This window comes from Oncorhynchus mykiss, chromosome 22 (assembly GCF_057628025.1).
Source record: "Oncorhynchus mykiss isolate SJ-2025 chromosome 22, ASM5762802v1, whole genome shotgun sequence".
Classification (NCBI taxonomy): domain Eukaryota; kingdom Metazoa; phylum Chordata; class Actinopteri; order Salmoniformes; family Salmonidae; genus Oncorhynchus; species Oncorhynchus mykiss.
In genome coordinates, this window is record NC_143043.1 from 33067563 (window position 1) to 33094498 (window position 26936).

The 26936-nt window shown below is 42.3% G+C and overlaps 1 protein-coding gene across 1 annotated transcript; it reads right to left on the reverse strand.

The window, feature by feature from the left end:
• Window positions 1-17378: 17378 nt before the first annotated feature.
• acbp (Acyl-CoA-binding protein) lies at window positions 17379-21445 on the reverse strand. Its single transcript, NM_001160694.2, is given in 4 exon segments — window positions 17379-17914; window positions 18132-18194; window positions 18295-18412; window positions 21333-21445. Coding segments are annotated over 4 exon segments (264 nt in total). The 5' UTR covers window positions 21342-21445; the 3' UTR covers window positions 17379-17840.
• Between the last annotated feature and the right edge of the window lie 5491 nt (window positions 21446-26936).

The following is a 26936-nucleotide window of genomic DNA, read 5'->3' on the forward strand; positions in this document are numbered from 1 at the left end:
AGTTGGCATCCAATACATTTTGTATTACCGCCACCTATTACACTGGAGTATACCTCCTTTTTACTTTGCTTGAAAAAATTATAATAATAATGATAAAGAAAAAATGTCATTAAGAAAACAATACCCTACCATCTAACCCTACACTCACAAAAAACCCACCACCCTACTCTATTATTTATATATCTTACCTCAGGCCAACAGTCTGAAAGGACAGTACACCACCAACCAACACACCCTGTACCTCTTCTTCTGTCAAGTCTCGGACACCCAAATACCTCTCTGCAGCTACCACCACAACCTCAATGTTCTGCAACTTACATTCCATCCCTGCAGTACAGTTGATAACCATTGCTATAAACGGAACAACACATTCACCATACTGACGCCCCTCAGGGGTGTGTGCTTAGTCCCTTCCCATACTCCCTGTTTGCCCACGACTGCATGGCTGGGCACGACTCAAACACCCTAATTTAGTTCTCAGACAAAACGATGGTGGTAGGCCTGATCACCGACAACGATAAGACAGCCTACATGGAGGAGGTCAGAGACCTGGTACACACCTTTTCTATTTATATACTGTCGATAATGTCTGTACACGCCATCATGTGTAGATGGGAGACCAGATGCTGCTGGAAGTGGTGTTGGAGGGCAAGTAGGAGGCACTCTTTCCTCTGGTCTAAAAAATATCCCAATGCCCCAGGGCAATGATTGGGGACACTGCCCTGTGTAGGGTGCCGTCTTTCGGATTGGACGTTAAATGGGTGTCCTGACTCTCTGAGGTCATTAAAGATCCCATGGCACTTATCGTAAGAGTAGGGGTGTTAACCCCAGTGTCCTGGCTAAATTCCCAATCTGGCCCTCAAACCATCACGGTCACCTAATAATCCCCAGTTTACAATTGGCTCATTCATCCCCCTCCTCTCCCCTGTAACTATTCCCCAGGTCGTTGCTGTAAATGAGAATGTGTTCTCAGTCAACTTACCTGGTAAAATAACGGATAAATAAAATAAAAATCATATACATATACAGTATTTCTATATTTCCTAATTCCTTTCTTTACATTATTTGGATTTGTGTGTTTTGTTTTGTTAAGTATTACTGCACTGTTGGAGCTAGGAACATAAGCATTTCGCTACACCCGCAATAACATCTGCAAAATATGTGTACTCGACCAATAAAATAAAATTTTATTTAGATTTTTGATAGTACACATATCTGCTGGAGCCAGACCCTATTGAACCCAACTCTCGCATGGCACTACTTAGTGGGCGCAGACAGTGTGTAGTAGATCACACATGCCTCGCCCCACCTGCCGCTGCCCAGTGTGCTGTCCGCAGATAGACCTACTCCAAAAATGGAAAAAGGTACATGGGCTGGCAGACGTGATGATCAGCCGGTCATATCAAAGATGTTCAAGATCCTGAATTTTTTATTCCAAAGGTACTTTTACTTTAGAATACAACATTCTCATTAAATCAATCGATCATCAATAAATATGAGCATAACCTAGGCCTATAACTGCTGGCAGCTATCACAGTGTTTTAAGACCTAATGTATTCTCATGATCAGATATTATACAATAATGCTATTCATGATTGAACCCACTAGGTGGCATAACCAATATTTTGTTTCATGACCTGCACCTAAAAATAAGCAAGATGTGTGACACAGCCTGGAACTGGTCTTACACTCCTGTTCTTGTGTTTATGTATCCACACTGTCTTCACGGGCCACTGATAATAACACCTGCCTTTTAACTATACTGGCCAACAGACTAGACCTACCAGACTTAGATTTGCCCTTTTCTATTCTTTATCACTCCTCAGTGTGTATGGTACCGATATTCTGTCATATTTAAAAGCCATACGCCATTTTGATGGAAGATTATTTGCCAGTACCAGTGGTACCAGAATTCAGTAGCAGGTTTACACAACTTCCTCAACCTGTATAATTCATCTGACCAGCTGTCACGACTTCCGCTGAAGTCCTCGTTCGGGCTGCGTTCGGGGGTCGACGTCTCCGGTCTTCTAGCTATCGCCGCTCCACCTTTCATTTTCTATTTGTTTTGTCTTGTTTTCCCAAACACCTGGTTCACATTCCCTCATCAGACTAAATGTATATTACCCTCTGTTCCCCTATGTATGTGTGTGGAATTGTTCTTTGTGAAGGGTGTTATGCTACAGGCTGGCTTGCGCTAGGTTTGTTTGTTTTGTTTATCCGGTTCATGTTACCATGGTTGTGCTTTGTGCTGCCTCGCCTGTGCCTTTGGGTCAGGGTGTACATTAAAGTTCTCCTGTTATCACCCATCTCTGCTCTCCTGCGCCTGACTTCCCGGCAACCAGTCACTCACCCCGTTACAGGGGCAGGTCACCTGTAAGTCACCCATAACTGGTCTCAGCTGTACTGACAAGGCAGGAGCAAAATAACAATTTGTTTAATAAAGTGATTTAAACCGACTGTGGAAAATCACTCAGGGAATTTGTGACATCTGCTCACAGATTCAACAAAACCCCCAGACACTGAACCAACACACAGATCACAATCAAGTGATATTGTGATTGGATGGCCAGTAGGCTATGAGCTCGGAGTAGTGTGAAAAGCAACAGGAAATGTATCATTTGGTGGACAGAGAGAGTGCAAATGTCTTCTGTTTACACTGACCATTAGGCTCAGACACTTCCGGTGACCCTATATCAGTGTGATTTCGAGCAAACACAAACTCTCAGGCTACACACCACTGGGAGGTGGAGAAGTCAAAGGCAGCCACTTCCTCATACCAGTAGTACTCTCCATATTTAGATGGATTAGAGATGCTCTGCTAATGATCTACATTGTACAATGGAAAATTACACAATGTGGGTTGGCAGTAAAAGAAAGGGATAAGTGTTTTAAGAAAAGGAGGTCCGTATGCCCATGTTTCTTCTTCTCTAAATCGAAACCAGTTAAGGATGCACTCCGGGATCCAACTTTGTAATTTATTGCACAAATTAGATTTGTAACATATCACACAAATTGCAAAATACTTCTTACTTCAAGATGAGGAGAGCCACTTCAATTAATCAATCAATCAAATGTATTTATAAAGCCCTTTTTACATCAGCAGATGTCACAAAGTGCTAAACAGAAACCCAGCCTAAAATCCCAAACAGCAAGCAATGCAGATGTAGAAGCACCGTGGCTAGGAAAAACTCCCTAGAAAGGCAGGAACTGTCAACACCTGATCTGTTTCACCCATCTTGTGCTTGTCTCCACCCCCCACCAGGTGTCTCCCATTTTCCCCATTATGCCCTGTGTATTTATACCTGCGTTTTCTGTTTGTCTGTTGCCAGTTCATTTTGAATTGTCAGGTCGTCACCAGCGTGATTGCTGGTTTTCCATGCTCTCTAGTTTTTTTTTGTTGATAGCTTTTCCGATTCTAACTTTTCTGCCTAGCATTCTGTACATGCCTGATTCTGATCTGGTTTATGAACTTCTGTCTGCCCTGACCCTGTCTGCCGTCCAGTACCTATTGGACTCTGATCTGGTTACGAACCTCTGCCTGCCCTTTGCCTGCTCCCCGTGTTATAATAAATTATCTGAGAACTGAACCATCCACGTCCTGTGTCTGCATCTGGGTCATATCCTGCGTCATTATAGGAACCTAGGAACAAACCTAGAGAGGAACCAGGCTCCGAGGGGTGGCCAGTCCTCTTCTGGCTGTGCGGGGTGGAGATTATAAGAGTACATGGCCATTTAAGGACAGATTGTTCTTCAAGATGTTCAAATGGGAGACGAGTGGAAGACCGCGTTCAGGACCACCACAAGGCATTATGAGTACCTTGTCATGCCGTACGGGTTGATGAATGCTCCATCAGTTTCCCAATCCTTTGTAGACGAGATTTTCAGGGACCTGCACCGGCAGGGTGTAGTGGTGTATATCGATGACATTCTGATTTACTCCGATACACGCGCCGAGCATGTGTCCTTGGACGACTGTTGGCGCATGACCTGTATGTTAAGGCTGAGAAATGCCTGTTCTTTCAGCAGGCCGTCTCCTTCCTAAGGTATCGCATTTCCACATCAGGGGTGGAGATGGAGAGTGACCGCATTTCAGCCGTGAGTAATTGGACGACTCCCACCACGGTAAAGGAGGTGCTACAGACCAGGTTCCCGGAATAAGACGCACTATCCAGACTGTATGACTCAGAGGAGCGGCCCATGGATCAGACTCCCATACTCCCGGCCTCCTGCCTGGTGGCGACGGCCGTGTGGGATCTGGACACGGACATTGAGCAGGCGCTCCCCCCCAGTGTCCCGTTGGGCGTAAGTACGTTCCGTCTGCTGTCCGTAACCAGTTGATCTCTTGGGCCCACACGTCTCCCTCCTCTGCTCATCCGGGGATCGGTCGGACGGTGCGCTGTCTGACTGGGAAGTACTGGTGGCCCACCTTGGCAAAGGACGTGAGGGTTTATGTTTCCTGCTCGGTGTGTGCCCAGTGTAAGGCTCCGAGACACCTGCCCAGAGGTAAATTACATCCCTTACCCGTTCCACAACAACCTTGGTCACATCTGTGATCTTCCTCTCACAAGGAAATACCACGATCCTGGTCGTTGTGTATCGTTTTTCTAAGTCCTTTCGTCTCGTTTGTTTTGTTGTGTTACCGGTTTGGAACTATAATAAAGTGTGCTTTATTTACTCTGCTCTCCTGCACCTGACTTCGCCTTCAAACACATCTGACAAGCCACTTTAAACAATGCCGATTTATGTTTTCATACCCTACATTACTCATCTCATATGTATATACTGTACTCTATACCATCCATGTATCATCCAGATCCAGTAGCATCTTGCCTATGCCGTTCGGCCATCACTCATTTATATATTATTTTGTACTTAATTGTATTCATTCCTTTACACTTGTGTGTGTATAAGGCAGTTGTTGTGAAATTGTTAGGTTATATTACTTGTTAGATATTACTGCATGGTCAGAACTAGAAGCCCAATCATTTCACTACACTTGCATTAACATCTGCTAACCATGTGTATGTGATAAATACATTTAATTTGATTTTTGATTTGAATATGCATATCCTTGCTTCAGGGCCTGAGCTACAGTCAATTAGATTTGGGTATGTCATTTTAGGCAAAAATGTAAAAATAGGGGCCAATCCTTAAGAGGTTTTAACATGCTGATAGAAATTTGTTAAAATGGATTTAAGCTTCCCTGCATTAAAGTCCCCGGCCACTAGGAGCGTTTTCCTGTTTGCTTATGATGGAATACAGCTCATTGAGTGCGGTCTTAGGGCCAGCATCGGTCTGTGGTGGTAAGTAGCCAGCTACGAAAAATACAGGTAGATAGTGTGGTCAACAGCTTATCATGAGATACTCTACCTCAGGCGATCAAGACTTCCTTAGATATCATGCACCAGCTGTTGTTTACAAATATACAGAGTCCCTCGCCCCTTGTCTTAGCAGATGCCGCTGTTCTATCCTGTCTATACAGTGTTTAACCAGCCAGCTGTATGTTGATAATGTCATCGTTCGGCCATGAATCTGTGAAGCATAAGATATTTGCAATGTCCCGCTGCTAGTTTAATCTTCCTTGTAGGTCGTCAATTTTTATTTTCCAACGATTGCACGTCGTTAACTAGTAGAACGGAAGGCAGTGGGGGTTTATTCGATTGCCTACAATTTCTCAGAAGGCAGCCCAACCTCCGCCCTGTTTTTCTCTGTCTTCTCTTCACTCAAATGACAGGGATTTGGGCCTGTTCCCGGGAAAGCAGTATGCCCTTCACGTCCAGCTCGTCAGACTTGTTAAAGGAAAAAAAATATTCTGCCAGTTCGTGGTGAGTAATCGCTGTTCTGATTTCCAGAAGTTATTTTCGGTCATAAGAGATTGTAGCAGCAACATTATGTACGAAATAAGTTACAAACAATGCAAAAAAAAAACGAACAAAAAACACAGTTGGTTAGGAGCACATAAAACGTCAGCCATCTTCTCCAGCGCCATGATAGGTGAAAACATTTGTAACATTTGGGAAGTAAGCTGGGACAAGCTGAAATTGTGACTTCTACAGTGATGTATGCCTATAGGCAATACCATCAGCCTTGGTGAGAAAGTACATATATGGGCAGAATAAAACCTATGATATAACATGTCAATGTCTGGGGTAAAACCTGCTATTTTAATTTGGTGTCCTTTAGGAACAGATCATTTCCCAGTGTGGTATTATGACTTGGGGCAGGTGGAATAAAATAGTAAATCACAGTGTGAAATGTTCTGGTTCTGCTCAGAACTCCTCTTCCCAGTCTGTTCCGAGTATTCTACATGCTGGGAGGACACCAGTGCTTAACTACAGTGATTTAAGAGACAGATAGTAACAACACAGTCCAATCTCTTTCTCGCTCTCTGACTCTGAGAGTCACAACTCATACTGTGCATTCGTAAAGTATTCAGACCCCTTGACTTTTTCTACATTTTCTTACGTTACAGCCTTATTCTAAAATACAAGCTTGGCACACCTGTATTTGGGGAGTTTCTTCCATTCTTCTCTGCAGATCCTCTCAGGCTCTGTCAGGTTGGATGGGGAGTGTCGCTGCACATCTATTTTCAGGTCTCTCTAGAGATGATTGATTGGGTTCAAGTCCAGGCTCTGGCTGGGCTAATCTAGGACATTTAGAGACTTGTCCCGAAGCCACTCCTGCGTTGGCTTGGCTGTGTGCTTAGGGGTGTTGACCTGTTGGAAGGTGAAGCTTTGCCCCAGTCTGAGGTTTTGAGCACTCTGGAGCAGGTTTTCATCAAGGATCTCCCTGTACCATGCTCCGTTCATCTTTACCTCGATCCTGAATAGTCTCCCAGTCCCTGCCGCTGAAAAACATCCCCACCGCATGATGCTGCCACCACCATGCTGGTGCTAGGTGCTAGGTTCCCTCCAGACGTGATGCTTGGCATTCAGGCCAAAGAGTTTAATTTTGGTTTCATCAGACCAGAGAATCTTGTTTCTCATGGTCTGAGAGTCTTTAGGTGCCTTTTGGCAAACTCCAAGCGGGCTGTCATGTGCCTTTTACTGAGGAGTGGCTTCCGTCTGGCCATTCTACCATAAAGCCTGATTGGTGGAGTGCTGCAGAGATGATTGTCCTTCTGGGACAATCAAGGTTATCCCATCTCCATAGAGGAACTCTGGAGCTCTGTCAGGGTGACCATTTATGGTCACCTCCCTGACCAAGGCCCTTCTCTCCCGATTGCTAAGTCTGGCCGGGCGGCCAGCTCTAGGAAGAGTCTTGGTGGTTCCAAACTTCTTCCATTTAAGAATGACGGAGGCCACTGTGTTCTTGGGGATTTTCAATGCTGCAGACATTTTTTGTACCCTTCCCCAGATCTAGATGTGATTGGGCAGTGCGATGGCGATTGCATCGTCTGTGGATCTATTGGGGCGGTAAGCACCTTGAAGTGGGTCTAGGGTGAATGTCATTTCATACATAGAAATGACATTCAACAGTACCATTCATTTAGAAGGTAGAGGTGATGGGCCTCCCGTGTGGCGCAGTGGTCTAGGGCACTGCATCGCAGCGCTAGCTGTGCCACCAGAGACTCTGGGTTCGTGGACGACGCACAATTGGCCTAGCGTCGTCCGGGTATGGGAGGACTTGGCCGGTAGGGATATTCCTGTCTCATCGCGCACCAGCGACTCCTGTGGCGGGCCGGGCGCAGTGCACGCTAACCAAGGTAGCCAGGTGCACGGTGTTTCCGTGCGGCTGGCTTCCGGGTTGGATGCGCGCTGTGTTAAGAAGTAGTGCGGCTTGGTTGGGTTGTGTTTCGGAGGACGCATGGCTTTCGACCTTCGTCTCTCCCGAGCCCGTACGGGAGTTGTAGCGATGAGACAAGATAGTAATTACTAACAATTGGATACCACGAAATTGAGGAGAAAAAGGGGGTAAAATAAAAAAAGGTAGAGGTGATATGATCCTTAATTATCCTCTCAAAGCACTTCATGATGACAGAAGCTAGTGCTACGGGGCGATAGTTATTTAGTTAATTTACCTTGGGTACTGGAACAATGGTGGACATGTTGAAGCAAGCAAACTGGGATAGGGAGCGATAGAGGACACGGCTGGCAGCCTTGCAATGGTTAACACGCTTAAATGTCTTATTCACTTCGACCACGGAGAGGGGAGCGGGCTGCGTCTGCTGCACTTTGTAATCCGTGATTGTCTATAAACCCTGCCACATGAATTTCGACTCTACTTTGTCTCTGTACTGATATTTTGCCTGTTTGATTGCCTTCCGGAGGGAATAACTGCACTGTTTGTATTCAACCATATTCCCAGTAACCTTGCTGTGGTTAAATGTGATGGTTCACGCTTTCAGTTTTGTGCAAATACTGCAATCTATTTGCTGTCTTCACTATGTACATTGTCTCGGGATGGAATTATGAAAGCGGCTCTTCTATTTCTCTCTCTTTTCAGTCATAATCTTTATTACCCAGTGTCTCCTAATCACTGACCGCACCAGCCAGTCAATCAGCCAATTACTAAAACGGACAAAAATACTATAATTATGTTCAATCAGCCAGTTACTCAATACAAAGACTTCCAATCACTCTCAATCATTATTTTACTATGTACATGCACTAATCATAAAACATGCATCTATTTTTAGAAAACCCTCAAAAGAAGACTAGACTAATTTCCTCCCTTCTCTTCTGGTTGAGTTGACTTATTCTCCTGTCGGTCTCTGTCCTCAACAGGTCAGCTGTAAGATTGCTACAATGTTATCCAACTACTGCATCATGGCCTACTCCAGCTGGCTGCTGGCCGAGGGAAACTACCCACACAGCCTGGTCAGTGTCTCCCTCTTCTCCCAGAAGAGGCACCTCTGGTGGTACATCATCCTGGGCTGGGGTAAGCCTTTCTTACTGTAGAAACAGTAGAAGCTTTTACTTAAGTGACCATGAATTAGCAAGAATGAAGTACAAGTTTGCTAAAGTAAAAGCTTCTACATTGATTTTGGCTATGTGCTTCTATCCCTGTCTGGGAGCTCTGCCTGGGAGCTTCTAATCACTGTCTTTTCCCATTCCATTGTCTCTACAGGTTCTCCAATGGTCATCATAGTAGCTTGGAGCTTGGCAAAATATATCCATGAGAATGAAGAGTAGGTTATGTCTGTATTCAAGTATTCATGTCAGAATGCTTATATGCTCCCCACCTATAGTGTGTGTATTTTCCCCCGGTTGTAAAGGTGCTGGGAGACGAGGGGATCTGGTGAATTCTCAGAGTTCCTGTTCTCCTCTTCATTGTTGTGAGTTCTGACATAACCTTTGACCCCATAACCAAGTTTGTGATTTTCTGTTAGTCAGCACCTCACTCAAAATCAGTCTCTTATTTAGGTTACCTTTCTGTTTTTTCCTGAGTATCATAAGAATCCTGGTGGCCATGTTACGGATACAGGACATGCATGTGAATTAGTTCAACCAGTACAGGTAGTGAGTGTTTTTATTCTGTTTGACAAAAACAATTAACAGCTACAGAAAAAAAACCACTTTTGCCATGTTGATGATATCTTATGTAGTTGTATATTTGTATTTTCAGGCTTGCTATGTCCACCCTCCTTTTGGTATCTCTCTCTGGTTTGCACTACGTCCTCTTTGCATTTCTCCCACATAAAGTAAATGAAATATGGAATTGAGCTGGCTTTCGACCTCCACTCAGGTACTGTAGTGCCTTTATCCCACCTCTGTGGTTGTACTATACGTAGAGTACATTTTATGTACAAACTTCCAGTGGATCTATTTTTGGGGATACATTGAGTATACCTCAATATTTGGCTGTGCTTTGTTCTATTCTAAGGGTTTGTAGTAGCAGTTCTATACTGTTTTCTGAATGGAGAGGTAAGTTGACACCCACACAGTTAATGTTCTAGGTTATAGTGAATAGAGAGGGGATTGACTGAACCCGGGTGTTGAACTTTGACACTCCCCAGGTTCAGTATGAGGTCCAGAGGAGGTGGAAGCGATGGAGACTGGAGCAGTATATACACTATATATACAAAAGTATGTGGACACCCATTCAAATAAGTGGATTGAGCTATTTAAACCACACCTGTTGCTGACAGCTGCATAAAATCGAGCAGACAGCCATGCAATCACCATAGACAAACATTGGCAGTAGAATGGCCTTACTGAAGAGCTCAGTAACTTTCAATGTGGCACCATCATAGGATTCCACCTTTCCAACAAGTCAGTTTGTAAAATGTATGCCCTGCTAGAACTTCACCGGTCAGCTGTAAGTGATGCTATTGTGAAGTGTAAACGTCTAGCAGCAACAACGACTCAGCCGCGAACTGGTAGGCCACACAAGCTCACAGAACGAGACCGCCAAGTGCAACACTCACTACCGAGTTCCAAACCGTCAGCACAATAGCTGTTAACCTGGAGCTTCATGAAATGGGTTTCCATGAACAAGCAGCCGCACGCAAGCCTAAGATCACCATGCGCAATGCGAAGTGTCATTTGGCGTGATGTAAAGCTCACCCCCATTGGACTCTGGAGCAGTGGAGATGCGTTCTCTGGAGTGATGAGTCTCGATTCACCATCTGGCAGTCCGACAGAGAAATCTGGGTTTGGCGGATGCCAGGAGAACGCTACCTGCCCGAATGCATAGTGACAATTGTAAAGTTTGGTGGAAAGGAATAATGGTCTGGGGCTGTTTTTCATGGTTCAGATTAAGCCCCTTAGTTCCAGTGAAGGGAAATCGTAACTCTACAGCATACAATGACATTCTAACAGATTCTGTGCTTTCAACTTTGTGGCAACAGTTTGGGGAAGGCCCTTTCCTGTTTCACCATGACAATGCCCCTGGGCACAAACTGAGGTCCATACAGAAAGGCTTTGTCGTGATCAGTGTGGAAGAACTTGCAAAGAGCCCTGACCTCAACCCCATCAAACACCTTTGGGATGAATTGGAATGCCTTCTGCGAACCAGGCCTAATCGCCCAACATAGGTGCCCGACCTCATTTATGCTCTTGTGGCTGAATGGAAACAAGTGCTCGCAGCAATGTTCCAACATCTAGAGCAGCGCCAGATTTAGGCATAGGCGACATTGGCAGCCGCCCAGGGCAGCATCTTGCCAGGGGCAGCATGGGGCACCCACACAAAAAAATTAAAAATAATAATATATATATTTTTTTAAATATTCCCGAATGGTAACATTTGCGCGATCGGTTTTCTATCGCTCATTTGCACGTCACGTCAATGATATCATGTCACCGTGTGGGACTGTGGGTCAATGAACCTTGTCGGAGTGGCCGCCCTGATTCTAGTTTGTGAGCTAGGCAGGCTACTACCTGGGAAGGGTTCCCACTCAGAAGTACGAGATGGGAAAGGGGCAGGGGTAGGTTGACCTCGGGTCTCCCCACTGGAATCCTGAGGTAGGGGGAGCGGGGGGAATCTATCAAATAGCGCACAGTACAGTACTAATGCAATTAGTAATGCAATTAGTAATGCAATTAGTTGCAATTTAGTTTGTGTTTCTTGTTTGAAGTGCATAGTGTAATAATCAGGTTATCTTCTTTGTAAGTGTGTTATCTGTTTGTGTGATATAGAGTTTGTGCAATTTAGTTTTATTTGTGTGTTTTTTGTTAGCATTTGGGTAATAGTGTAATTTTTATTTGTATTTATATACTACAATTTGTTTCTATTTGTCTTTGTTACTACTTTTTGATATTTGAGTCTGTATATTTCTGTATATTTATATCTATATAGTTTTAAATGTTATGGTTATTTATTTGTGGGGGGAGGGGCTAGAACCTCCACCGATCTAGCGGAAAGCCTTCCCAGAAGAGTGGAGGCTGTTGTAGCAGCAAAGGGGGACCAACTCCATATTAATGCCCATGATTTGGAATGAGATGTTCGAGCAAGTGTCCACATCATTTTGGTCATATAGTGTACCTTGGGAGGCCAGGCGCCAACATGGCTGTGTGATGGACATGACCCGCCGCTGTTGAGGGAGAGCAGGAACATTACGGTAAACTGGCACCAGAAGGTGAGGGTGAAGCCCAAGGGAGAGGTGTGCTGCCAGAGCAGAGCCACAAACACAATCACATCCCCCGCCGACAGCATAGCTGCTACCAGCACCAGAGCTGACCCCAGGCCCCACCACCGTTCCCGAGTCCCGGCCCTCACTCACTTGCAACATTACCAGTAACTCCAGGCAGAAGATGGCTCCCACACTGGCCAGGGAAACCAACAAGTGACACAAGCCCACCGCCACCCCCTTAGTCCTGATCCCAGTAACCTTGGTTATGTCGCTCTCCAGCAGAGTTTGAATCATGTGATTAAGAAGGAGAAACTTGAATACCAGATCCAGCTGTGTAGAATACCTTGGGTGCATTCTTTCATGTGAAATAAGACCGTAGGCATTTGAGGGAACAAATGATAGGCTTACCAAAGACCATAACAAAGGTAAACAAGAAAAAATGTCATTTCTGAACTTATTAAGCAGGAATATCATATTTTACTTTTGAAAAGAGCCAACAACTGCAGGTTAAACTCAATAAATCATACTATTTAATGGCATACTGGTTAACATCTCGCAGACCTCACTAAACAAAAACACGCCAAACTAGTTATAATTTTAAAAGATGGGTACAAATGCGTTAACTAGAAACAACACAATTAATTACCATTTGTAAAAGCTTATGAAAATCTATATAAAACAGAATTAAACAACAGTTGGACGGATCTTAAAACCTCTCTGGGATAGGGTCTCGTTTCCTGAATTTCCGCATGATTCACGTGCCCAAAGTAAACTGCCTGTGACTCAGGCCAGGAAGCCAGGATATGTATATAATTGGTAGCATTGGATAGAAAACACTTTGAAGTGTCTAAAACTGTTAAAATAATGTCTGAGACCATAACAGAATTGATATGGCAGGCAAAAATCCGACCAGAATTGGGCTCTTATTATGGAAACCTATGGTTTCTATGTGAATCCATCTCCCAGATTGCAATTCCTATGGCTTCCACTAGATGTCAACAGTCTTTATTCAAGGTTTCGTGCTTCTTTTTTGAAAAAAAATATTGTTATGAGACCACCTGGAGAAAATCAGTCTTTCGGTGCGCGAGCATACGAATTTTCCTTTCCTATTGAACATACTACTTTCCGTATGAAATATTATAGTTTATTTACATTGTAGAGTACCTGAGGATTGTTTAGAAACAACATTGTTTGACTTGTTTGGACAAAGTTTTTTGGGCTCCTTTTGTCTGCATGTTGAACGAGTGGATTACTGAAATCGATGGCGCCAACTAAAGTCCTTCTTTATATCCCAAAAAGTCAGTTTATCTAACAAAACGACCATGTTGTAGCTGGGACCCTTGGGATTGCAAACCGAGGAAGATCTTCAAAAGTAAGTGATTTATTTCATCTCTATTTGTGATTTTGTGAAGCCTGTGCTGGTTGAAAAGTAGGTTGATGTGGGGTGCGGTCCTCAGACAATCGCATGGTACGCTTTTGCCGTAAAGCCTTTTTAAAAATCTGACAAAGCAGTTAGATTAACAAGAAGTTAAGCTTTTAAATGATACAAGACACTTGTATGTTCATGAATGGTTTAATATTACGATTATTTATTTGAATTGCGAGCCCTCCAATTTCACTGGATGTTGTCGGCTTGTGTCCCGTCTAAAATCTTAGACTCTCAACCCAGAAGCAAATATCAGCAGACAAAAAATAATCACTAAAAACAGAGATCACCCAAAAATAAATATTAGACCCTGTTAAAATATTAGCGTGGAGAAAAGCACAAGGAATGTATTGTTTCCAAAAGAGTCCTATTTAACATTCTGGGACAAAGTAGTGGCACTATTTACACAAATGACAACTCGTAATTCAATTCAGTTCTTCCTAGTTCCATCTATCAAACAGTTATCTCAGTATCTCAGAGTCCCCTGCTGATTACAAACCCAAATGTGTAATAAATTGTGAGAATAATATCAAAGCTCATAAGCAAACAAATGGAAAGTCTTACCAGACTTAATAAAAAATTATATAGTACTTTTCATAAGATTCTCAAAGCTCATTAATTATTGATACATATCAATCAATCCAACCACTCAAATTCATAGATGGGGGACTGCAAGGACTGACCATGCATATCCAAAATTATGGTTTTAACCATGTTTTGAGACTAGTGTTTACATTTACTTTGTTTACAAACATTAGTAAAACAAGCTTCATATTTTGTGTTCTGATGAGGAACGACAGTTGAACAAAGCTCATGAGGCATTTATAAGTTGTTGTATTTATTTATTTATTTTACCCCCTTTTTCTCCTCAATTCCACGCTGATCCTCAACACAGGGGCCCTTCAGGGGTGCGTGCTCAATCCCCTCCTGTACTCCCTGTTCACTCATGACTGCACGGCCAGCTGCACCATTGAGAGCATCCTGACAGATTGCATCATTGCCTGGTATGGCAACTGCTCAGCCTCCGACCACAAGGCACTACAGAGGGTAGTGCGTACGTCCCAGTACATCACCGGGGCCAAGCTTCCTGCCATCCAGGACCTCTATACCAGGTGGTGGCAGAGGAAGGCCCTAAAAATTGTCAGACTCCAGCCACCGGAGCACCAAGTCTAGGTCCAAGAGGCTTTTAAACAGCCTCTACCCCCAAGCCATAAGACTTGAACATTTAATCAAATGGCAACCCGGACTATATCCATTGCCCAAGTATTTAACTTGATCTGAATAGTTGTCATGGAGTTGTATTCCCTGCAACAGTCTCCACTTGCCCGAGAGGCAAAAGCGGCGGTGAAATGAGTCTTTTAGGATATCGAAAGTACAGTGGCAGTTTAGTTTAGGTGTATAGTACCAGTAAAAAGTTTGGACACACCTACTCATTCAAGGGTTTTTCTATATCTTTACTGTTTTCTACATTGTGGAATAATAGTGAAAACATAGCTATGAAATAACACATGGAATCATGTATTAAACAAATCAAAATATATTTTAGATTCTTCAAAGTAGACCCGCTTTGCCTTGATGACAGCTTTGAACACTTGGCATTCTCTCAACCAGCTTCACCTGTAATGCTTTTCCAACAGTCTTGAATGAGTTCCTACTTATGCTGAACACTTGTTGGCTGCTTTTCCTTCACCCTGCGGTCCAACTCATCCCAAACCATCTTAATTGGGTCAAGGTCAAGTGATTGTGGAATTTAGGTCATCTGATGCAGAACTCCATCCCTCTCCTTCTTGGTCAAATAGCCCTTAGACAGCCTGGAGGTGTGTTGGGTCATTGTCCTGTTAAAAAACAAATGATAGTGGGACTAAGTGTAAACCAGATGGGATGGCGTATTGCTGCAGAATGCTGTGTTAGCCATGCTGGTTGTGTGTCTTGAATTCTAAGTAAATCAGACTGTCACCAGCAAAGCACCCCCCTCCTTCTCAAAGCTTCACGGTGGGAAATACACATGCAGAGATCATACGTTCACCTACTTTGCGTCTCACAAAGACACAGCGGTTTGAACCAAAAATCTCACATTTGGACTCCTCAGACCAAAGGACAGATTTCCACTGGTCTAATGTCCATTGCTTGTGCTTCTTGGCCCAAGCAAGTCTCTTCTTATTAGTGTCCTTTAGTAGTGGTTTCTTTGCAGCAACTCAACCATGAAGGCCTGATTCCCGCAGTCTCCTCTGAACAGTTGATGTTGAGAGGTATCTGTTACTTGAACTCTGAAGCATTTATTTGGGCTGCAATTTCTGAGGCTGGTGATTCTAATGAACTTATCCTCTCCAGCAAAAGTAACTCAGGGTCTTCCTGTGGCGGTCCTCATGAGAGCTAGGTTCATCATAGTGCTTGATGGTTTTTGCGACTACTTGAAAAAACGTCCAAAGTCCTTGACATTTTCCAGATTACTTTAAGGTCAGTCAATGATGGACTGACATTTCTCTTAGCTTATTCGACCTGTTCTTGCCATAATATGGACTTGGTCTTTTACCAAATAGGGTTATCTTCTGTATACCACCCCTACCTTGTCACAACACAACTGATTTGCTCAAATGCATTAAGGGGGAAAAAAATGCTAAAATTGAACTTTTAGCAAGGCACACCTGTTAATTGAAATGAATTCCAAGTGACTACCTCAAAGCTAGTTGAGAATACCAAGAGTGTGCAAAGCTGTCATCATAATGGGTGGCTACTTTTGAAGAAATGTTAAAACAAATATAAATATTTTATATTAACACTTGTTTGGTTACTACATGATTCCATATGTGTTCATTGTTTGTCTTCACTATTATTCTACAATGTAGAAAATAGTAAAAATAAAGAAACCATTGAATGAGTAGGTGTGTCCAAACTTTTGACTGGTAATGTATGATTAACAAACATAAGTCTCCTCCTGGAATAAACTCAGAAGTCCCCTCCCTTAGTTATTCAGCCAGAATTGACTTATGTAGTTTTTTAGTTATTAGAAGTCCGGTCACGGGATACTTTGCTATCGCCAGGAGGAGACATGAAGGAAGAATGTTAATTCCATGAGTGCATGAGAGATTTTTGCGGCAAGAATATGGCCATTGTAGAGTCCCAATCCCACGCAATTATTTTATGAACGCACTCTGAGTAGAAACTTTGCCTCAAACAGTGAGAAAGCAGTGCAAAGTTCGACTTGCCTCCTGTGATCCACTGTTAGAGCCCCACAGTGGAGGTGTCATAATACCAATAAAACCTAGCGAATGAGAAACAGGTAAATTTCAAACTTACAAGACATTCAGAATTGTCAATTTTAAAGAAATGTAGACGATTTATTACTACGTTTAGCTAACATTAGTTAATCCAGACATTGTTACCTTTACCTCGATTCAGCAGTCTCGTCCAGATCATTATGGCATTTGTAGTTATGATAGCCACATTAGCAGCTAATTAGCATTTCATTTTTGGGGTAAATACAATATATTGGTAAGTCACTTTGTCCTGGAGAGATATACACAGTTATCAAAATGTCACGTGTGGTAAGCCTACACGAAACAGACCTTATTAAGTGTTTCTAAAATCCCCTCTGGGCAAAATCTAATGGTGGAAAAACAATTGGCATAATTTTCCTTGTTTGACCACTAGGTTTTATGGTACTGTATTGGTTAACTGATAAAAGCTAACCATTCCTACAAGAAGTATAAAGATATTGGGGAGCTGTCGGAAGCATTATTCAAGAAACGAGTGTTTCTCAAGACCTTTGTCCCAAGGAGATGGTGCAACAAAACAGGGTGGTAAAAATGGACAATAAAGTATTCTTCTTGATTTTAGTTTTATATTTACTGAATATACACATTTAGTTAAATGTGCGGAGTCAGACAAGTTAGTAAGATCTCATCACATGAAATAACCAAGCATGACAACAGAAATGTTAAAACAAATGTAGACTTTATGGAGTTCCTGGGCTGTACAACCAGTTCACTAGGAAATTGCTGGTGGAGGACGGCTTGACTCGGTCCGTAGCAGCGGCTTGTCGGTCCTGTATTCTCAACTTGACCATAGGTGGTCCACACTAGGCATACAGCGTTCGCATGCAATGCAGTCGCAAACATACCTGGGCCCAACACATATGTAAAATACATGAGGTGGGCTTGAGTTCTTGTTTTGTACCATTTGAATAGTCTAAAAAGTGCCAACTAAAATCACCCCGCAAGCTACTCCGCTAAACCAAGCACACCTCTAGAATTACAAAGTATTTTACATATGCATTTGCCCCAGGTCTTGTAGCAAATGGCATACTACTGGAATTTAAGGCATCTCACAGGGACGAGGTGTGGGCTGACCACAGAGGTCATGGTTCTACACTGCCAGCTGTCGAACCCAGTCAGTAGGTTCTTAGACTCCGTACTTCCCTTTAAGCTCCTCTACCAAGGCAATGTACTCCTTCCTGGCTTCCTCTTGGTTCTTTCCTATAAGAGGCACAAGGAAAAACACATTCATAAAACATGCTGATAACAGGTTACTGTTCAAAGATTGTCTGGCTCAACCAGTACACTTATGACTGTAAATGCATTGAGCTGAAGGGATCCACAGCTGTCTAAATCTGATTCCCTGCGAATTACAAATCACTTAAGGTGAACCGTGCCCTCTACAATCTAAATGTGGGCAGGACTACAGGAAACACACCTTTCTCCTTCTCCCAGGCGTCCCACTTGGCTTTCCCAGTGAAATCAAGCATCCCAGGACGAGCTTCAGAAACAAAGTAAAAAAACACAATCAACAGACTATACTCAATACAATGAGCCATCTACACTTGAGGGGTATCACAAAGCACTGGATGCTGGCTTACCGGTGTTGACGTCGCCCACTTTGGCCTGTTTGAACAGAGCATAAACCCTGAGCATCTCTGCATCTGCTGGTTTGGCCTTCAGCTGCTTCACCTCCTCTGCAGCCTTATCAAATTCTGCCTGGGTGGGATAGAAGCAAAATATGCGATTAAAGTCAGCTAAACAGAGAATGAAAAGCCTACACTGGAAAATGGCTGCTTCCAAGTGAAATTGGAGAGATATGATGGCTTTAGACATGAAAGGTTCCTGTACAATCTCATTGCAAAATGCCAGCAACCTTACAGCAGATCTATGTCAGAAAAAGGTTAAGCTAGATAATCACCGGATAGCAATTGAGTCAGCACTGGCGTACATTGAACCTTGATCTCATATAGGTCTATTTGGCTTAGCCTACAGACAGTAAAACTACATCAATGTCAAGATAACATTCCATTGTGAGCAACTGGAGACCAGAATGGCAGAACATAGAAACTGGCCTCAACCAGAACTACTGAGTATAGAAACAAATCATTGTTGCTGAAAAGGAGGTCTATTCTGCCAAGAAAGAAGAAAGAAAAAAAACAGGCCCCCCAGCAGTACAATGGTCCTCTGAGTGGGCTGAGCTTGAGCAACACTACAAAATGCCACACTGGATGTGCCACCCTGCCAACTGTGCCAAAGGGGGAAGAGAGACAAAACACTGGTTGCTTTTCCTTTTGTATAGCCTAAGAACATAGGCAGTCTGTTGCCTCCACTTATAGTTTAGCCATTATTAGTGTCACTGAAATGTTTGGTGTCAGATGGCCTGGATGTTGCTTTCACCCTGGTAAAATCACCCTGGTCAGAGTCCAAGTAGAGGTAATAACCTGGGGAAAGTACCCAACCCTTATCTGTACAGCCTCCAAGGCAGGTTTTAAAAGACAACACATTAAGTGTATTGGGGTTCCTGAGTGGCGCAGCGGTCTAAGGCACTGCATCTCAGTGCTAGAGGCATAAGTACAGACCCTGGTTTGATTCCAGGGTGTATCACAACCGGCCGTGATTGGGAGACCCATAGGGCCGCGCTCAATTGGCCCAGTGTCGTCCGGGTTAGGGTTTGGCCGGGGCAGGCCGTCATTGTAAATAAGAATTTGTTCTCAACTAACTTGCCTAGTTAGATAAGGGTTCAATAAAAAACATTCCCAAAAAGGTGTTGTGCATCTATTAGCTTTGCACCTGCTCACTCAGACATTGTAAATGTTATACACAAAACAGTTCCAGGGAAAAAGCTTTGCATTGCCCACCATTTACAGTCCTGCCAGATACAAACGCATTGTGTATCAATGCAAATATAATGCTCATTTGAGCCTAGGTCGATGCAGAGACAACCCGGCATGGTGCTTATGTATGAGAGTTTAGCAGCTAACTACAAATTAATCTGGCCTGAAGGTAATGGCTAAACAAACACATTATCTGAACTAAAAAAAAATAAAACAGCCAAGGTCTTGAGTTTTAATGTTGCAATATGTGTGAGGCAACACACTAAAAATGTGACCCAGCTAAAACCAATGTAATCTAATCTACTCAGCTAAACAACAGATATCCAATATGCTTTGGCCTCCGCTTCAATAGGAGGACAGAGATCAGGTTGCCAAACTCACTGATGAAAATATTATCTATCGTCCTGGCTACAACTCACCTGTGAACTTTTATAAGGGGGTATTCATTACGGAAACATTTACCGTTTTAAGAACCAAACGGAAGCAAGCAACGTAAGACGAGAGTTTCTATTTGACAAATTCAGTTAGGTTCCGCCCTGTTTCGTTAGCTTCCGTTTTAAGAAATGTTTTGCGACAGAATATGCGTAATGAATATGCCCCCAGGTGAGAGGCAGAGGGCATGAGCTGAAGGGACAAAGTACAAACCGGTAAAAATGAAATACTTACTTACAAGCCCTTAACCAACAATGCATTTAAGAAAAAATACCTAAAAAATCATTAAAGAGCAGCAGTAAAATAACAATAGCACGGTTATATACAGGGGGTACCAGTACAAAGTCAATGTGCGGGGGCACCGGTTAGTCGAGGTAATTGAGGTAATATGTACATGTAGGTAAAGTTATTAAAGTGAGTATGCATAGATAAAACAGAGTAGCGGGGGGCGCCATTTGATTAGATGTTCTGGAGTCTTATGGCTTGGGGTAGAAGCTGTTTAGAAGCCTCTTGGACCTATACATATTTAGGTATATGTAAACAGATATAACGTGACTAATTTATATATACATTCATTCCTCTAACCAGAAACACAGATGCTTGCCATTTGTTTTCTGCAAGTTGTTCAATAATGGGTTTATTAAATGGGAGTTTATCCTGCGTTCCGGGCGCGAGCCTTCGAGTGACCATGTGATTATAAGAGCTGCGCAAAACGGCAAAATGTCTTCATCCTATAAGAACAAGCTAGACTTTAGTCAACGTTAGATATAATTACTTTCACATGCTTCTTCTCACCAGGATATTACGCAAGCAATCATATACAACGGAGGCGCGTGTGAAGTCCACACACAATCAGTGCCTTGGGCTATGTCAAAGCCGCACCACACCCTTCAAGCAGGGTGACAGAAGTGCCAAAGCCAGGCAATCCTCTGGCACTCTGGTTTGCCAGTAACATTAGCTTGCTAGATATTGAGCTGCCAAACAAATGAAATAGTGGTTTCATCGGGTGGAAGCAAGGGCATTGCGCCTTTTTAAAGGCAATAACATTAATCAAGTTTAATTTAAAATTGCCACAAGACCGACGGGGATAACTAGTAACTAAGTTACTATAATTAGTGGTGCCAGGTCAAGTGCCAACTCCAGTTTGGCAAAAACGATACGCTCTTTACTTGTGTTCTAGCTAGTAGTAGGCTAATTTACCGTTAGCTGACAAAGCCTAGTCGACATGTTAGTGAAACTGCACTTGGACCAGGAAATCAAACCGCTGTCTGTGCGGGTCTCTACAATAATAATAATAATACAACTACCTATGCATGTTATGGTAACTAGCCACAATATAATGTAAAACAAAATACAAATTCGATCCAAACCTCAGACATGGTTTTCAATTCCTTTTGAAGGCCCTTAGTACAGTCACAGAACACTGCTGGCGTCCACAGCCCAGAACTAACGGAAAGGAGAGTAGACCGTTCCTAATGTGTGTATCGTGAGCAACAGCGTGAGCAACAATAGTGGAATCGGCGGTTCGCCTTAAAAATAAAAGTCACCCATTGAAACATGCAAACGGATAAAGTGCCCAACGTTCTGAAGTCTATACATTCACAGTGCGATTGTGTCAAATTAACTACTTATTGTATTTTATTGAATGTATATAACATTCCGACCTTGTTTAGCGTTATCGGTTTGCATCGGTATTGGTATCGGTATATCAATTCGGGACTTTTATTTTGAAGGCAAACCGCCGACTATTGTTGCTAATGTTTACTCACGACACCGTGATCTGTTCCTCCAAGCGTTTCGCTAATGTGCGAGGCGATACCGCCCCTCAATTCCATTGGTAGATTTAACGAATGACATTCACGCAACATCTCGGTTAGTTGGGGTGAGTAAAGGTAACCAATCAAATCCCTCAATTCATTGGCACGAGTAGTGGTCCCACTAAAGTAGGGCACGGGGTCATGGGGATGTGTGTCTGCAACAATTAAATATGTATCTCTACTAAAGACAACACAGTCTTCTCCAATAGGTCGTTATCATTAAAACGTCACAAATAGGTGAAGAACGTTCGATTGGCCTGCTTTCCCGGCAAGGAGATCGATCACCAGCGCCGCTAAAACCACTGACATTTTTTAAAACATTTTTATTTTACCTTTATTTAACCAGGTAGGCAAGTTGAGAACAAGTTCTCATTTACAATTGCGACCTGGCCAAGATAAAGCAAAGCAGTTGGACAGATACAACGACACAGAGTTACACATGGAGTAAAACAAACATACAGTCAATAATACAGTATAAACAAGTCTATATACAATGTGAGCAAATGAGGTGAGAAGGGAGGTAAAGGCAAAAAAGGCCATGGTGGCAAAGTAAATACAATATAGCAAGTAAAACACTGAAATGGTAGTTTTGCAATGGAAGAATGTGCAAAGTAGAAATACAAATAATGGGGTGCAAAGGAGCAAAATAAATAAATAAATTAAATACAGTTGGGAAAGAGGTAGTTGTTTGGGCTAAATTATAGGTGGGCTATGTACAGGTGCAGTAATCTGTGAGCTGCTCTGACAGTTGGTGCTTAAAGCTAGTGAGGGATATAAGTGTTTCCAGTTTCAGAGATTTTTGTAGTTCGTTCCAGTCATTGGCAGCAGAGAACTGGAAGAAGAGGCGGCCAAAGAAAGAATTGGTTTTGGGGGTGACTAGAGAGATATACCTGCTGGAGCGTGTGCTACAGGTGGGAGATGCTATGGTGACCAGCGAGCTGAGATAAGGGGGGACTTTACCTAGCAGGGTCTTGTAGATGACATGGAGCCAGTGGGTTTGGCGACGAGTATGAAGCGAGGGCCAGCCAACGAGAGCGTACAGGTCGCAATGGTGGGTAGTATATGGGGCTTTGGTGACAAAACGGATTGCACTGTGATAGACTGCATCCAATTTGTTGAGTAGGGTTTTGGAGGCTATTTTGTAAATGACATCGCCAAAGTCGAGGATTGGTAGGATGGTCAGTTTTACAAGGGTATGTTTGGCAGCATGAGTGAAGGATGCTTTGTTGCGAAATAGGAAGCCAATTCTAGATTTAACTTTGGATTGGAGATGTTTGATATGGGTCTGGAAGGAGAGTTTACAGTCTAACCAGACACCTAAGTATTTGTAGTTGTCCACGTATTCTAAGTCAGAGCCGTCCAGAGTAGTGATGTTGGACAGGCGGGTAGGTGCAGGTAGCGATCAGTTGAAGAGCATGCATTTAGTTTTACTTGTATTTAAGAGCAATTGGAGGCCACGGAAGGAGAGTTGTATGGCATTGAAGCTTGCCTGGAGGGTTGTTAACACAGTGTCCAAAGAAGGGCCGGAAGTATACAGAATGGTGTCGTCTGTGTAGAGGTGGATCAGAGACTCACCAGCAGCAAGAGCGACCTCATTGATGTATACAGAGAAGAGAGTCGGTCCAAGAATTGAACCCTGTGGCACCCCCATAGAGACTGCCAGAGGTCCGGACAGCAGACCCTCCGATTGCCTGCTGTTTTAAGTGATTGTTAAATAAATTAACTTTTTGGTTGTAATATCATCACCACTTGGAGAGCATGGTCAGAACCACCTTTCCGAATATTCCATGCAAAACAATTGCGCACATTTAGCTTAAAGTTAATACGAGAAACTGCACGCTTTTCATGATCAGTAAACATCAATAGGGGAGGTGCATGAAAATGCGGCCCACATACACTTACAACAAATTCCTTTTTTTTGCTAAATTCGCCTTATTGTACATTGCTCTCTTGTTACCTTTTTTGTATGTTCAAAAGCACACTATACACATTGCGCCAATTTTAGCTTCAAGGTGCCAGCAATTAGAAAAAACGAAAAAGTAGATTGTGCTGATTTATTGGGGGGCATTGAACCATGTCTCGCGCTGTAGTTAAAACATTCAGCGGACAGGGTTTTCCCTAATTACCAGAGCCACAAAGGTCAAATTGGCTAGATTAAAAATAAAAAAAATACAAACAGCAGGTTTTTAGTCTTTAATAGAAAGGTTTGAGTTAGGCATACGTTTACCAGTGTGGTTAAGGTTAGGTTTAAAATCAAACTTTTGAAGATAAATTGTAGAAATGGGCGGGGTTTATGACTTTGTGGCTGTGGTAACTAGTGACGACCAGTATAGTGATAAAATTATGTAATATCTGAATTCCAACATCTTTATGCACGTTCGTAATGGATCATGTAATTCCAAATCGGCTGTGTGAGGGTATCCTTATGATATCTCTCATCGAATTTTAAAATAATTTTTGCATTGTAATTTCAGAAAATGTCCATAATATATTTGCAATAGTAGTGGAATAATTGTTTCACAGTATTACTTAAGCAGCAGTGTTTTGATTGGCTGTGATATTCACTCATTAATTAATCCTGCTGGACCAGCATCCGTTGTCAAAATGAGAAAGCTTTTTTGGCTTTGGTGCTGTGTTCTTCTTTGGTGGGGTTTAACAGAAGTTGGCATCCAATGTGTTGCATTAGTGCCACCAACAGGACTGGAGTATAAATACATCCATTATACTTTGATACACGTGTAAAAGGAAAACATTTACCCTGCCAACTAACCCCCTATACTCATAAAAAAGGCACTACCCCATTCCCCTATTTGAACCCTATCTGATCCTACACCAGGCCAACGCCGTGGGGGGACAGGACACTACCATTCAACACTCGTTTGCAGTAAAATCTCGTTGTATTTTTTTCCCCACCATTATTTAACCAGGTAGGCCAGTTGAGAACAAGTTCTCATTTACATCTGTGACTTGGCCAAGATAAAGCAAAGCAGTGTGACAAAAAAACAACACAGAGTTACACATGGGATAAGCAAAAGTACAGTCAATAACACAATATAAATCTATATACAGTGTGTGCAAATATCAAGGAGGTAAGGCAATAAATAGGACAATAGTAGTGAAGTAATTACAATTTAGCAAATTAACACTGGAGTGATAGATGTGCAGATGATGATGTGCAAGTAGAAATACTGGTGTGCAAAAGAGCAAAACAAGTCAATATAAACAATATGGGGATGAGGTAGGTAGTTGGATGGGCTATTTACAGATGGGCTGTGTACAGCTGCAGCGATCGGTAAGCTGCTCAGATAGCTGATGTTTAAAGTTAGTGAGGGAGATGTAAGTATCCAACTTTTGCAACTTTTGATTTTGCAATTCGTTCCTGTCATTGGCAGCAGAGAAGGTATTTTTGGTCATAAGTTGTAGTAGCAGCAACATTATGTACAAAATAAGTTTTAAATAAAAGAGTTACAAACAATGTAAAAATGTTTTTAAAAATATATAGCACAGATGGTTAGGAGCCCGTAAAACGGCAGCCATCTCGACCGGCACCAAATGTCATCATTGCAATAGTTTTTCCAACGTTAATTTTATCGCCTGATGTAGCATTTTCACCTATTAATTTGAATATTTTTGGAATCGTTGTCTCAGCCTCTTATGTACACGATGACATCGTCGGCATACAGAGATATCTTGTGTTCATTTGGCCCCACCATTCCGCCAGAGGTTCTATACTAAGGGAAAATATCAGACAATTTCCTTGTTGTAACGAAAAGGTTTTTATTACAGTGCAATACGTTTATCTGGTTTGTCTTTTAACTTTAGTTTTAGGGATACCGGACTATGATCTGAGATGGTGATGTTATTAATCATATAGTTTTCTACCTGATGAGCTTAAGGTCTGAGTGATAAGAAAGTATATCCGAGAGTAAGTTCCATGAGGATTTGAAAAGAAAGTATAAGATTTTGTTGTTGGTTTTAACTTTCTCCAAATATCAATAAACCCCTGTTCTTCAAAAGTGAAATTGAACTGCTCTTGACATTTTTAATATGGGACCATCTGGTCGTGACTTGTCCAAATGTGGAGATAATGGACAAATCTTTTTTTTTTTGCAATTAAAGTCACCTCCAACATACAATGTGTATTTGAATGCTTAGCAATCTCTAAGAAACATCTACTAATCAATTGTGGGGAATCATCATTTGGTGCATACAAATAAGCAAAAGTTAAATGTATAACAAACTGACCCTCTGAATCAGTTACCAATAATTTTGCACGCCCAATTTTTCAGTTTTTGATTTGTTAAAAAAGTTTGAAATATCCAATAAATGTCGTTCCACTTCATGATTGTGTCCCACTTGTTGTTGATTCTTCACAAAAAAATACAGTTTTATATCTTTATGTTTGAAGCCTGAAATGTGGCAAAAGGTCGCAAAGTTCAAGGGGGCCGAATACTTTCGTAAGGCACTGTAAGAAACAAAAAAGGGGTGTAGTCCATAAACCTGCCTGGATGAGACATTCCCTACACCCCGTTATAAACTATGAATTATAAACTGGGTGGTTCGAGTCCTGAATGCTGATTGGCTGACAACCGTGCTATATCAGACCCTATACCACGGGTATGACAAAAATTTTATTTTTACTGCTCTAATTACATTGGTAACCAGTTTATAATAGCAATAAGGCACCTCAGGGGTTTGTGGTATATTGCTAATATACCATGGCTAAGGGCTGTATCCAGGCACTCCGTATTGTGTTGTGATTAGCAGCCCTTAGCTGTGGTATATTGGCCATATACCACACCCCCTCGTGCCTTATTGCTTAAATATAGTCCAATGGCCTATTAAATGTTTTCCCAACTCAAATAATATTAGGCTATAAGAAAACAGAACGCCAAAAAAATACAAGCATATCCAGGCGGGTAAATTTACTGTCTCTCATTCCAAAGCAGGCTGTCCTAAACAGTAAGGGTTAAATGCTGGAAATGAAATGTAATCCAAAAGCATTGTCTAAATCAATAAAGGATCAGCACATTTTTTATAAATATTTTCAGTAACCTACATTTGGGTGGCCTATATGTAATTGCCATAAAACAACGTATAAAAATAAATAATCTTTCCTCTATATCCTACTAAAAGAGAAAGTGGGAATGAGGAAAG